Here is a 12,699-nt window from a genome sequence, read left to right as displayed (position 1 = left end):
AATTAAAATGAGTGGACTAGAATGGCCATGTCCCTAGGTCATCAGCGTCCCTGAGAATGACTTCTTCTTCGACTTTGTACGACACCTGACAGATTGGATAAAGAAAGCACGGCCCGTCAAGGATGGTAACGTGAGGCTGAGTCCTGGGATCATCTGAGGCCTGGGGCCAGCAGGTCCTGGCTCAGGGCCATACCTGAGGCCCACCTGGGTGGGGCCCGAGTTAGGCCTTCCTCCGGGGCTGGTGCTGGGCTGGACACCCTTCTGTGCTGGGATCTTCTGGGTGACCGACTGCCCTCTGCCACAGGAATCGTGCCCTCGCTCACCTACCAAGTGTTCTTCATGAAGAAGCTGTGGACCACCACGGTGCCAGGGAAGGACCCCATGGCCGATTCCATCTTCCACTATTACCAGGTGAGCTGCCCAGAGCCTCTCTGCTGTGGTTGTCGGCTGTCCTTGCCAGGGGGAGGGGCAACAGCATGGACTGGAAGCCATTCCTGCTGGGGTCTCCGGAGGTGGCCCAACCTCAGATCCTTCTCCTTCCCAACCCTCCAGCCCTCGGGCTGAGCTCTCAGGCCCTTCCCTTGGTGAGGGGCTATGCTCTGAATTTGGGATTCTGCTGGTACACCTGGGTCTGTAAACGCTTTCCAGCAAGGGCATGGGCCTGTGGGAAGCCAGCAGGGTGGCTCACAGGCTGGGCCTCTATTAAGTGTCTGGCAGTTTGTACTCATCTGTCCTCCCAACAAACCCCAAGAAGGAGGCATGTTGTTCCCATTTTACAGAGACACACTCAGAGAGATCAAGTGATGTAATTAGGATCACAGGGCTGATGGAAGTGGGGTTTGATTCCAGGTCTTCATGACTGCAGACTCAGTGGTCTCTTCTGAGGTGGCCGTTTACCGTTCTGTGGGACAGACAGACCAGGATGCTGGGAGGGGCGCCAGTGGTGGGGAAGGCAGCTGCCCTGGTAGAGAGAACCCTGGCCTGGGAGCCAGAAGGGCCGCCTTCCTTCAAACCCAGGATCTTCCTCTCCCCTTTCCCCTTTGCCCCATGTTGCCCGTTTAGCAAGTGGCACCGTTAACTACCAGCTCCCCCAAGGCAGAAACCTGAGTCAGCATGGACCTCTCCCATGTCCCAAATCACTCACCTGCTAGCTAACTTTACCTGCTGAATCTCTCTAAAACGCATTCACGTCTCTCCATCACCACCGCCACCAACTTGGGTCGGTCCACCATCTTCTCTCACCTGGATGAAGCCCATAACCTTCTGTCTGATCATCTCCATCTGCCTTTGGCCCCTTCAATCTGTTCTCCACAGGGTGGTCACCATGGTCCTCTCAGTGGCTTCCCATTGCCTTGTACCAACACTCCGTTGCTCAGCTCACGCCAGCTGCATTTCTCAGATTCTCAGATGTGCCTTCGTAATGTCTCTCTTCTGGAATGCTCCTCCCTTGCTTCTTTCTCTCAGCTACTGAGTTTTTAGATGTCAATTCAATCATCTTATCTTAAGGGAAGTCTTCCCTGCCCCCCAGAGTAGATTGGGTCACCTTGCTATATTCTCTCACAGTACTGGGAACAATTCCTTCAAAGATTGTAATTACACATTGGTTTGATGATGAATGTCAGTTCTTGACTACAAGTTCCATGAGAGTAGGGAGGGTATATGTTGTTGCTTAAAGGGCCTGACCCAGAGTAGATGCTTAATATTTGTTGGCTTGATGGATGGGTTCATAGGTGAATTGGTGACTCACTAAATGGTTGGGTGGAAGGATGAATGGTGAATGAATGCATGAGTGGATATTGGTACATGGATGGATGGACAAATGGGGGAACTAATGGGAACCTGATGGGGGTAGGTACACCCTTATGGGTGGGGGCAGGTGGGTGGGTAGATGGATGGGTGAGTAGATGAAAGGGTGGGTGGATAGTTTCTGATCTGCAGTGTATCCTCAGGCCATCCTTGGTTTCCCTACTCTTCAGATAGTGGATAAGACAGCTGTAAGGTTCCAGGAGCCTGTGAGCAGTGCTGGCCTTTCTTTAGAGGCTTCGTCTTTGCGTTCAGTCAGCTCCTCATCCTCAGCTACTCTGGTTCTGGGTCTGGAAGATCAAGGTGGGGATGGGGCTGGCGCTGCTGATGAAATCAGTGGGTCTCAAGGGAACACAACAGGAGGAGGCCAGCCTGAGAGGCTTTTCCCAAGGAAGGACAGGCCCGGGGGGTTAGGGTTCTGGAACAGTCAGGCACCCCAGCTGGTCCCTCTGAGTTTCTTCATCTTTGAAATGGGGCTGTTCACCTCACTGGACTGTTATGGCTCTGCTTTATATCTGTAAAGTGCTGAATCTGTGTGGCATAATGCTGTTTCCCCATACTGTGCCTTCCCCCCTTGGGGAGCAGTGTCAGCTGAGGTTGGGGTTGGGGAAGCAGGTGGGCCCGAATGTGGGGTAAAGCAGTAGACCCGGCCTCACAGTGGGGTGGGGGGGGTGCTTAAGGGAAGGAGCCCGCTTCATCCAGGGGCCTCCACTGCCTATGACCTGCTCTGTCTCTGGCAGGAGTTGCCCAAGTATCTCCGAGGCTACCACAAGTGCACGCGGGAGGAAGTGCTGCAGCTGGGGGCACTCATCTACAGGGCCAAGTTTGAGGAGGACAAGTCCTACTTCCCCAGTATCCCCAAGCTTCTACGGGAGCTGGTGCCCCAGGACCTCATCCGGCAGATCTCACCTGACGACTGGAAGCGGGTGACCATGGGGGAGACAGTGGGAATAAGGGCCCCCTGAATGGTTCTTTGGGTACCCCAGGGTCAAGGGGGCAGGTGCTGGACAGCAGCCCAGGGAAGTATCTCTTGTGGCCCCTGTAAATTCAGCCAGCCACTTGGCAGTAATTTGCCCCTGGTTACCATGGTGACCAGATTTTACTCGATACTGTTTGGCCTGCTTGCTTTGGGGAGGGAAGGGCTGTCAGGAGTCCATTAACTGGTATAAGTGGGGAGACTTCATAGCCTCCAGGACCCCCATCCTACACCTGGCCCTCCAGGGCCCATGACAGCTGCTGACAGTGCAGATGGGGCAGGAGCGGCAGGGGAGAGGACTCTGACCCCCCGCTCCCCCTGCAGTCCATCGTCGCCTATTTCAACAAGCACGCAGGGAAGTCCAAGGAGGAGGCCAAGCTGGCCTTCCTGAAGCTCATCTTCAAGTGGCCCACCTTCGGCTCAGCCTTCTTCGAGGTGAAGGTATGCCGTGGGCGCGTGCTTCTCAGAGAGGACGAGGGGGAACCAGGTGGCACAGAGACTCCTCCCCATGACTTTGGGAAAATGCAGTGGTCTCTGCCACCTGCCTGGCAAGGAAAGGAGGAAATGGCCCTCAGCTCTGTCCCAGCTAGGTGTCTCAGCTAAGTACTGGGCCCGGGGCTTAGTCCTGGGACACGGAGGGGCCATTCTCTCAGCCTGGCAGGGGAGGCAGATGTGTACAAAGGCCAGAGTAATGCGGGATGATCTGCACCAGGACAGTGCGGTGGCAGAGCCTGGGAGGCCCAACCAGACTGCAAAGGCTGAGGCGGCTTCCTGGAGGAGGCAACGTTGAGCTTTCCAGGGAGACCCTGAGGGGAGGGTTCCTGGCAGACAGCCTGGCACGAGCAAAGACCCAGAGGTGTGAGAGCTCAGGCCTGGGCAGGAAGTGCGAGTGGGTGAGTGTGAATGGGTGTGGGGCGTGAGGCGAGCAGACTGCGTGAGCAGCAGGTCGGGGAGCAGGAGAGGCGGGGAGGGTGCTGCCTGCAGGTGGTGCCCAGCCAAGAGGGTTCTGCACAGGGATGACTGATGGGGCCAGAGCCCACTCTGACTTCAGGGTCGGGGTGGATCTGAGGGGCAGGACCAGAGGCAGGAGAATGGTGAAGTGGCCGGGGTGAGGGGATAGGTCAGGATGGAGGGGGGGGAATGGCTTTGCTGCACACTGAGGAGGGGGCCCCTCTGAGAAGCCTGGCTGTGCAACGAAGAGAGAGGTAGGTACACCTGGAGGCAGGTGTAGGGTTCAAGGAGGCTTTTTAGAGATGAGAGGCTTTAGGGCTGAGAGAGAGCAATAGCAGAGACTCCTAGAGAAGCAGGACAGAAGGGCTGAAACTGCTGCCGGGCTGGTTGGGGACCCATGAAGGGATTGGGGGTAGCTCTGAGGGCCCAGCAGAGGTACTGATAGAAACCATGAGGTCGTGGCAGGACCATGAGCACCAGTGCACCCCTGGTATCAAGCAGGAGAGGTAGACTTAAGCCCAGCTGGGGGCGGCTTCACTCCTGCCCCAAATGTTTATAATATTTCCTGCTCTGGGTTCCCCACCTGATATCTCTGGCTTTTTTTTTTTTTTTTTTAACTAGCAAACTACAGAGCCAAACTTTCCTGAGATTCTTCTAATTGCCATCAACAAGTATGGGGTCAGCCTCATTGATCCCAGAACCAAGGTGAGCAGTGACAGGGAAGAGGAGGCAGGGGTGGGCTTCTCTGTTTGCACTTCTAACAAAGGCCCCCAGACTCAAACCCCGAGAGTCCCCATCAGCCACCACCATCCTCGCCTCATCTACCCACCTGGCCACACATCTTGAGAGGTTGACCGTGTTTGCTGTGTCTACTTCCTTACCTCTCATCTCTCCATCAAAACTGCTGAGTTACGGGCTTCCCTGGTGGCGCAGTGGTTGAGAGTCCGCCTGCCGATGCAGGGGACACGGGTTCATGCCCCTGTCCGGGAAGATCCCACATGCCGCGGAGCGGCTGGGCCTGTGAGCCATGGCCGTGGAGCCTGTGCTCCGCAACGGGAGAGGCCACAACAGTGAGAGGCCCGTGTACTGCAAAAAAAAACACAAAAAACTGCTGAGTTATTAACAAAGCCCTCGCTACTAAATCCAATCACTCTTTAGTGCTTGGCCTTTCAGCGTCATTGGATACTACCAACCACTTCCTCCTTCCAGAATGCTCTCTGTCCACATTTGTCACGGTGGGAGGCTCTACTGGGGTAACTGCTGCTCAGGTTTGTGGGCCTGAGCAGTTTCTACCCAGGGGGCCAGGAGACAAGCCCTACCACTGACACAGGAGGGTACGACTGGGGCTGTTGGCGAAGGGGGCAATGACCACCATCTTCCCCTTCGTCTCCCTCTCAGGCACTTCCCTGGGCTTCTTCTCTCCCACACACTGTGTTCCCCAAGTCTGTGTCTTCTTGTCTCCCCCTTCCAACTCTGCTGGACCATCTCATCTGGGACCACAGTTTCAGTTCCTTCAGGCTCTCAGAGTTCCAGTTCCGGGCCCCATACACTTGACGGCCGCCTGGGCTTTCTTAGTTGTCCCACCAGCTGGCCCCACCCAAGGCCTGGAGGGGGAAGGCATCTGCTTCCCACAGCAGCTCCATAGCACAGCTGGACTCTACCCTTTGCTCCTTTTCTCGTCTGAGAGTCTGAGGTCCTTCGCGTGGGTGGTGTCTGTGGGCTGGAGCTGAGGAGAGTGAGGCCAGACAGTCCAGGCCGTGCAGCTTCACACTTCTCTGCTCCCCTAGGACATCTTGACCACCCACCCCTTCACCAAGATCTCCAACTGGAGCAGCGGCAACACCTACTTCCACATCACCATTGGGAACCTGGTGCGCGGGAGCAAACTCCTCTGTGAGACGTCACTGGTGAGAGCTCTTCCTTCCAGGCCTGGCGGGCTCCCCTGCCTCACCTGCAGCTGCAATTGAGGGACCCACAAATTAGCGCCTTAATGTGAGGTCGCAACAGCTTAGAGCCCTAGATGTCTGGCTGGATGAAGCCAACCCTTCAGCTGTGTGGCTGGGGAGACTTAAGTAAGTCCAGAGGAGGGGGCAGGATCTGCCTCTGTCCGGGCTTCTGTCCACTGCAGTTTGCTGGGAGCTGTGTTCTGGGTCTGAGTGGGCGGCCGGGTCCTACATCTGTGCTCTGTTTATCTTCTTGCTGCTGTTTCCAGGGCTACAAGATGGATGACCTCCTGACTTCCTATATTAGCCAGATGCTCACGGCCATGAGCAAACAGCGGGGCTCCAGGAGTGGCAAGTGAACAGTGGGGAGGTGGTGCTGGCTCTGCCTGCTCTCTAGGCAGCAGCTGGCTCAGGACCATCAGCTACCTCTGCAGCCGGGGGAAGACCTTTGCCATCGAGGCAGGGAGGCTGGCCACCACTGACCGTACCATTGTGGCCTCTGACCCTTCTTCCGGTGCAGCGGCCTCGCCGGGATGCAGAACTCCCCTCCATCCACCCCTGAAGCACCCGGTTGGTTCTAGTCCTGGCTTGCTGTGGCCTTCCCAGTTGTAAAACCCTGTGCTCCTTGGATGCCGTTCTTATCTCAGACTAGCCCTACTATGTGACCTCTTTTGACTTTCTGTGCACCACCAGGAAAGGTAACCAAGAGGACTACTGAGTTCTTCATGCTGGGAACAACCAAACCAAGATTGTTCTGAAGCCTAAGGGACTGGCTTAATTCCCCTAAGTCCAGGAGCCTCAGCTGGGGTGAGGGAGACAGACCACTTTTATATATTAGTGTGAGTGAGTGCTGAGCCCCTGCTTGAGGCTCCCCTGATCACCTCAGGCATAAAGCATGTGTTCCATCTTCTGGCCCTGTAGTGTCTTTTCTGGGGGAGGGGCAGGGGCAGGATGTGGGGCCAGGACAGGGCCCTTTGGGGGAGTGGCCTATAGAACTGTCTCCTTGGTCTGTGCGTGCAGGGTCAAGCTGGTCTGGGTCTGGGGGTTGGTTGGGGGTGCTTAAGGGGCAGGCTGAGGGGGTGGTGACCTAAGAGTGGATGAGTTGGAGATCCAGAGGGGGGGACCAGCTTCTGGGCCTTACCTAGGGCCAGTGGAGCAAGAGTGGCCCTTGCATCCTGCCAGAAACATCTCCTTGGCTCATCAAGAAACCTCCAAGAACCTCAGGAACCATGCTGCCTTGGGATGAATCCTTACGTCCAGTGGGTGCCTGTAAAATATTACTTTGTGACCAGGATGGAACATACAAGTGTGGACATGACCTGGGCAGGTCCGGGGGTGGGGGATTCAGACAGGGAAGGTGTGATCTGGGGGTGGGCATCCTTCTGGGCTGTGGCTGGGATGAGCGCTTAGAGAAATGACAGGGGAACGGTTGGCATGCTTGTGATCTGTCCTCAAGGCCCCCCTGGTACTTCAGCACAGCCAGCCCAGCTCCACTTGCCCTCACACACTCAAGGGTCTGGGGTCACCTGCATGTAGGTGACAAACCACTCCACAGGGAGTGCTATTCCTGTTCTCTCCAGGTGCCTGTGCGGGAGGTGGAGGGGCTGGCTGGTGAAATGGAGGCCCCAAACCAGACAGCCCTGCTTTCTGGGATGACAGTGCTGCCACCTGAGGCAGCCCTGCCCCACCAATGTTCACATGACTCCACAGTCAGCCCGGGATACATCAGAGCCCCAAGAAAGGTGCTGTGGTGTCTGCCCCTACACATCATCATATACATGGGAATATGAGCCCTGGAGGAGTGTGAATACCTGATGGGCACATAATGGAACACAACTTGCTGCTTCTAACGCTGGGCTCCCAGACAGGTATTCTCAGCTCTAGTTTCCCTTCAAAACCAAATGCCTTTGGGTGGACATGGGATTATGCCCATCACCCCACTGGGGAATCAGCCAATGACAAGCTATTAGGAAGCACCCACTGCACACTGTATGACAGGATGTGCATGTGGGATGAGATCTTTACCCCCAACTTGTGCCCATGCCACCTCTCCTTCTCTGACTCACTTTGGCACTCATCCCCTAGTCTTTGTCAGCCTGAGTGACCACAGAGGGTCTAAAGATTGCATCACTTACCTTCCGAGTTCCTGAGAGGTTGCCTTTAAAAAATTTTTTTTAAATATCTTTATTGGAGTGTAGTTGCTTTACAATGGTGTGTTAGTTTCTGCTTTATAACAAAGTGAATCAGTTATACATATACGTATGTTCCTATATCTCTTCCCTCTTGCATCTCCCTCCCTCCCACCCTCCCTATCCCACCCCTCTAGGTGGTCACAAAGCACCAAGCTGATCTCCCTGTGCTATGCGGCTGCTTCCCACTAGCTATCTATTTTACATTTGGTAGTGTATATATGTCCACGCGACTCTCTCGCTGTGTCACAGCTTACCCTTCCCCCTCCTCATATCCTCAAGTCCATTCTCTAGTAGGTCTGTGTCTTTATTCCCATCTTACCCATAGGTTCTTCATGACCTTTTTTTTTTCTTACATTCCATATATATGTGTTAGCATACGGTATTTGTTTTTCTCTTTCTGACTTACTTCACTATGACAGACTCTAGGTCAATCCACCTCACTACGAAAGACCCTGAAGGCCAAAGCAATCTTGAGAACGGAGATGGAGAAATCAGGTTCCCTGACTTCAGACTACTACAAAGCTACAGTAATCAAGACAGTATGATACTGGCACAAAAACAGAAATATAGATCAATGGAACAGGATAGAAAGCCCAGAGATAAACCCACGCATATATGGTCACCTTATCTTTGATAAAGGAGGCAAGAATATACAGTGGAGAAAAGACAGCCTCTTCAATAAGTGGTGCTGGGAAAACTAGACAGGTACATGTAAAAGTATGAGATTAGAACACTCCCTAACACCATACACAAAAATAAGCTCAAAATGGATTAAAGACCTAAATGTGAGGCGAGAAACGGTCAAATTCTTCGAGGAAAACATAGGCAGAACACTCTATGACATAAATCACAGCAAGATCCTTTTTGACCCACCTCCTAGAGAAATGGAAATAAAAACAAATATAAACAAATGGGACCTAATGAAACTTCAAAGCTTTTGCACAGCAAAGGAAACCATAAATAAGACCAAAAGACAACCCTCAGAATGGGAGAAAATACTTGCAAATGAAGCAACTGACAAAGGATTAATCTCCAAAATTTACAAGCAGCTCATGCAGCTCAATATCAAAAAAACAAACAACCCAATCCAAAAATGGGCAAAAGACCTAAATAGACGTTTCTCCAAAGAAGATATACAGATTGCCAAGAAACACATGAAAGAATGCTCAGCATCATTAATCATTAGAGAAATGCAAATCAAAACTACAATGAGGTATCATCTCACACCGGTCAGAATGGCCATCATCAAAAAATCTACAAACAATAAATGCTGGAGAGGGTGTGGAGAAAAGGGAACACTCTTGTACTGCTGGTGGGAATGTGAATTGGTACAGCCACTATGGAGAACAGTATGGAGGTTCCTTAAAAAACTACAAATAGAACTACCATATGACCCAGCAATCCCACTACTGGGCATATACCCTGAGAAAACCATAATTCAAAGAGTCATGTACCAAAATGTTCATTGCAGCTCTATTTACAATAGCCAGGAGATGGAAGCAACCTAAGTGTCCATCATCGGATGAATGGATACAGAAGATGTGGCACATATATACAATGGAATATTACTCAGCCATAAAAAGAAGTGAAATTGAGTTATTTGTAGTGAGTTGGATGGACTTAGAGTCTGTCATACAGAGTGAAGTAAGTCAGAGAAAGACAAATACCGTTTGCTAACACATATATATGGAATCTAAGGGAAAAAATGTCATGAAGAACCTAGGGGTAAGACGGGAATAAAGACACAGACCTACTAGAGAATGGACTTGAGGATATGGGGAGAGGGAAGGGTAAGCTGTGACAAAGTGAGAGAGTGGCATGGATATATATGCACTACCAAACGTAAAATAGATAGCTAGTGGGAAGCAGCTGCATAGCACAGGGAGATCAGCTCGGTGGTTTGTGACCACCTAGAGGGGTGGGATACAGAGTGTGGGAGGGAGGGAGACGCAAGAAGGAAGAGATATGGGAACATATGTATATGTATAACGGATTCACTTTGTTATAAAGCAGAAACTAACACACCATTGTAAACCAATTATACTCCAATAAAGATGTTTAAAAAAATCTTCCAACATACAAAAACCCTGGACTAGATGGCTTCACCAGCAAATTCTATCAAACATTTAGAGAAGACCTAACATGTATCCTTCTCAAACTCTTCCAAAATATAGCAGAGGGAGGATCACTCCCAAACCCATTCTACGAGGCCACCATCACCCTGATACCAAAACCAGACAAAGATGTCACAAAGAAAGAAAACTACAGGCCAATATCACTGATGAACATAGATGCGAAAATCCTCAACAAAATACTAGCAAACAGAATCCAACAGCATATTAACAGGATCATACACTATGATCAAGTGGGGTTTATCCCAGGAATGCAAGGATTCTTCAATATATGCCGATCAAAAAATGTGATACACCATATTAACAAATTGAAGGAGAAAAACCATATGATCATCTCAATAGATGCAGAGAAAGCTTTCGACAAAATTCAACACCCATTTATGATAAAAACCCTCCAGAAAGTAGGCATACAGGGAATTTTCCTCAATATAATAAAGGCCATATATGACAAGCCCACAGCCAACATCATCCTCAATGGTGAAAAACTGAAAGCATTTCCACTAAGATCAGGAACAAGACAAGGTTGCCCACTCTCACCACTCTTATTCAACCTAGTTTTGGAAGTTTTAGCCACAGCAATCAGAGAAGAAAAAGAATTAAAAGGAATCCAAATAGGAAAAGAAGAAGTAAAGCTGTCACTGTTTGCAGATGACATGATACTATACATGGAGAATCCTAAAGATGCTACCAGAAAACTACTAGAGCTAATCTATGAATCTGGTAAAGTAGCAGGATACAAAATTAATGCACAGAAATCTCTTGCATTCCTATACACTAATGATGAAAAATCTGAAAGTGTAATTAAGGAAAGACTCCCTTTTACCACTGCAACAAAAAGAATAAAGTATCTAGGAATAAACCTACCTAAGGAGACAAAAGACCTGTATGCAGAAAATTACAAGACACTGATGAAAGAAATTACAGGTGATACAAATAAATGGAGAGATATACCATGTTCCTGGATTGGAAGAATCAACATTGTGTAAATGACTCTACTACTCAAAGCAATCTACGGATTCAACGCAATTCCTGTCAAACTACCACTGGCATTCTTCAAAAAACTAGAACAAAAAATTTCACAATTTGTATGGAAACACAAAAGACTCCGAATAGCTAAAGCAGTCTTGAGAAAGAAAAATGGAGCTGCAGTAATCAGGCTCCCTGACTTCAGACTATACTACAAAGCTACAGTAATCAAGACAGTATGATACTGGCACAAAAACAAAATATAGATCAATGGAACAGGATAGAAAGCCCAGAGATAAACCCACGCACATATGGTCACCTTATCTTTGATAAAGGAGGCAAGAATATACAGTGGAGAAAAGACAGCCTCTTCAATAAGTGGTGCTGGGAAAACTAGACAGGTACATGTAAAAGTATGAGATTAGAACACTCTCTAACACCATACACAAAAATAAGCACAAAATGGATTAAAGACCTAAATGTAAGGCCAGAAACGATCAAATTCTTCGAGGAAAACATAGGCAGAACACTCTATGACATAAATCACAGCAAGATCCTTTTTGACCCACCTCCTAGAGAAATGGAAATAAAAACAAAAATAAACAAATGGGACCTAATGAAACTTCAAAGCTTTTGCACAGCAAAGGAAACCATAAACAAGATGAAAAGACAACCCTCAGAATAGGAGAAAATATTTGCAAATGAAGCAACTGACAAAGGATTAATCTCCAAAATTTACAAGCAGCTCATGCAGCTCAATATCAAAAAAACAAACAACCCAATCCAAAAATGGGCAAAAGACCTAAATAGACATTTCTCCAAAGAAGATATACAGATTGCCAACAAACACATGAAAGAATGCTCAATGTCATTAATCATTAGAGAAATGAAAATCAAAACTACAGTGAGATTTCATCTCACACTGGTCAGAATGGCCATCATCAAAAAATCTAGAAACAATAAATGCTGGAGAGGGTGTGGAGAAAAGGGAACCCTCTTGCACTGTTGGTGGGAATATAAATTGATGCAGCCACTATGGAGAACAGTATGGAGGTTCCTTAAAAAACTCAAAATAGAACTACCATACGACCCAGCAATCCCAGTATTGGGCATATACCCTGAGAAAACCATAATTCAAAAAGAGTCATGTACCAAAATGTTCATTGCAGCTCTATTTACAATAGCCAGGACATGGAAGCAACTGAAGTGTCCATCAACAGATGAATGGATACAGAAGATGTGGCACATAGATACAATGGAATATTACTCAGCCATAAAAATAAACAAAATTGAGTTATTTGTAGTGAGGTGGATGGACCTAGAGTCTGTCATACAGAGTGAAGTAACTCAGAAAGAGAAAAATAAATACCGTATGCTAACACATATATATGGAATCTAAGAAAAGAAAATGTCATGAAGAACCTAGGGGCAAGATGGGAATAAAGACGCAGACCTACTAGAGAATGGACTTGAGGATATGGGGAGAGGGAAGGGTAAGCTGGGACAAAGTGAGAGAATGGCATGGACATATCTACACTACCAAATGTAAAATAGATAGCTAGTGGGAAGCAGCTGCATAGCACAGGGAGATCAGCTCGGTGCTTTGTGACCACCTAGAGGGGTGGGATAGCGAGGGTGGGAGGGAGGGAGACGCAAGAGGGAAGAGCTATGGGGATATATGTATATGTATAACTGATTCACTTTGTTATAAAGCAGAAGCTAGCACGCCATTGTAA

At 49.3% G+C, this 12,699-nt stretch overlaps 1 protein-coding gene across 4 annotated transcripts in view; it reads left to right on the top strand.

Annotated features, from left to right (window-relative positions):
• MYO7A (myosin VIIA) overlaps positions 1-6,032 on the top strand; it is a gene marked incomplete at both ends in the record, with an annotated part of 95,201 nt that extends 89,169 nt beyond the window's left edge. For 3 of the 4 annotated variants that reach the window (XM_079708454.1, XM_079708453.1, XM_079708452.1), the window contains 7 exons: positions 38-125; positions 305-411; positions 2,544-2,729; positions 3,104-3,220; positions 4,352-4,435; positions 5,518-5,637; positions 5,943-6,032. In XM_079708454.1, the coding sequence (XP_079564580.1) occupies positions 38-125; positions 305-411; positions 2,544-2,729; positions 3,104-3,220; positions 4,352-4,435; positions 5,518-5,637; positions 5,943-6,032 (792 nt within the window). The remainder of the gene's footprint in view (positions 1-37; positions 126-304; positions 412-2,543; positions 2,730-3,103; positions 3,221-4,351; positions 4,436-5,517; positions 5,638-5,942) is intronic. The other variant, XM_079708455.1, reaches the window with a different exon arrangement.
• Between the last annotated feature and the right edge of the window lie 6,667 nt (positions 6,033-12,699).

This window comes from Hyperoodon ampullatus (assembly GCF_949752795.1).
Source record: "Hyperoodon ampullatus genome assembly, chromosome: 7".
Classification (NCBI taxonomy): domain Eukaryota; kingdom Metazoa; phylum Chordata; class Mammalia; order Artiodactyla; family Ziphiidae; genus Hyperoodon; species Hyperoodon ampullatus.
The sequence above is the reverse complement of the archived record's forward strand: the minus strand, read 5'-3'. Positions and strand labels throughout refer to the sequence as shown.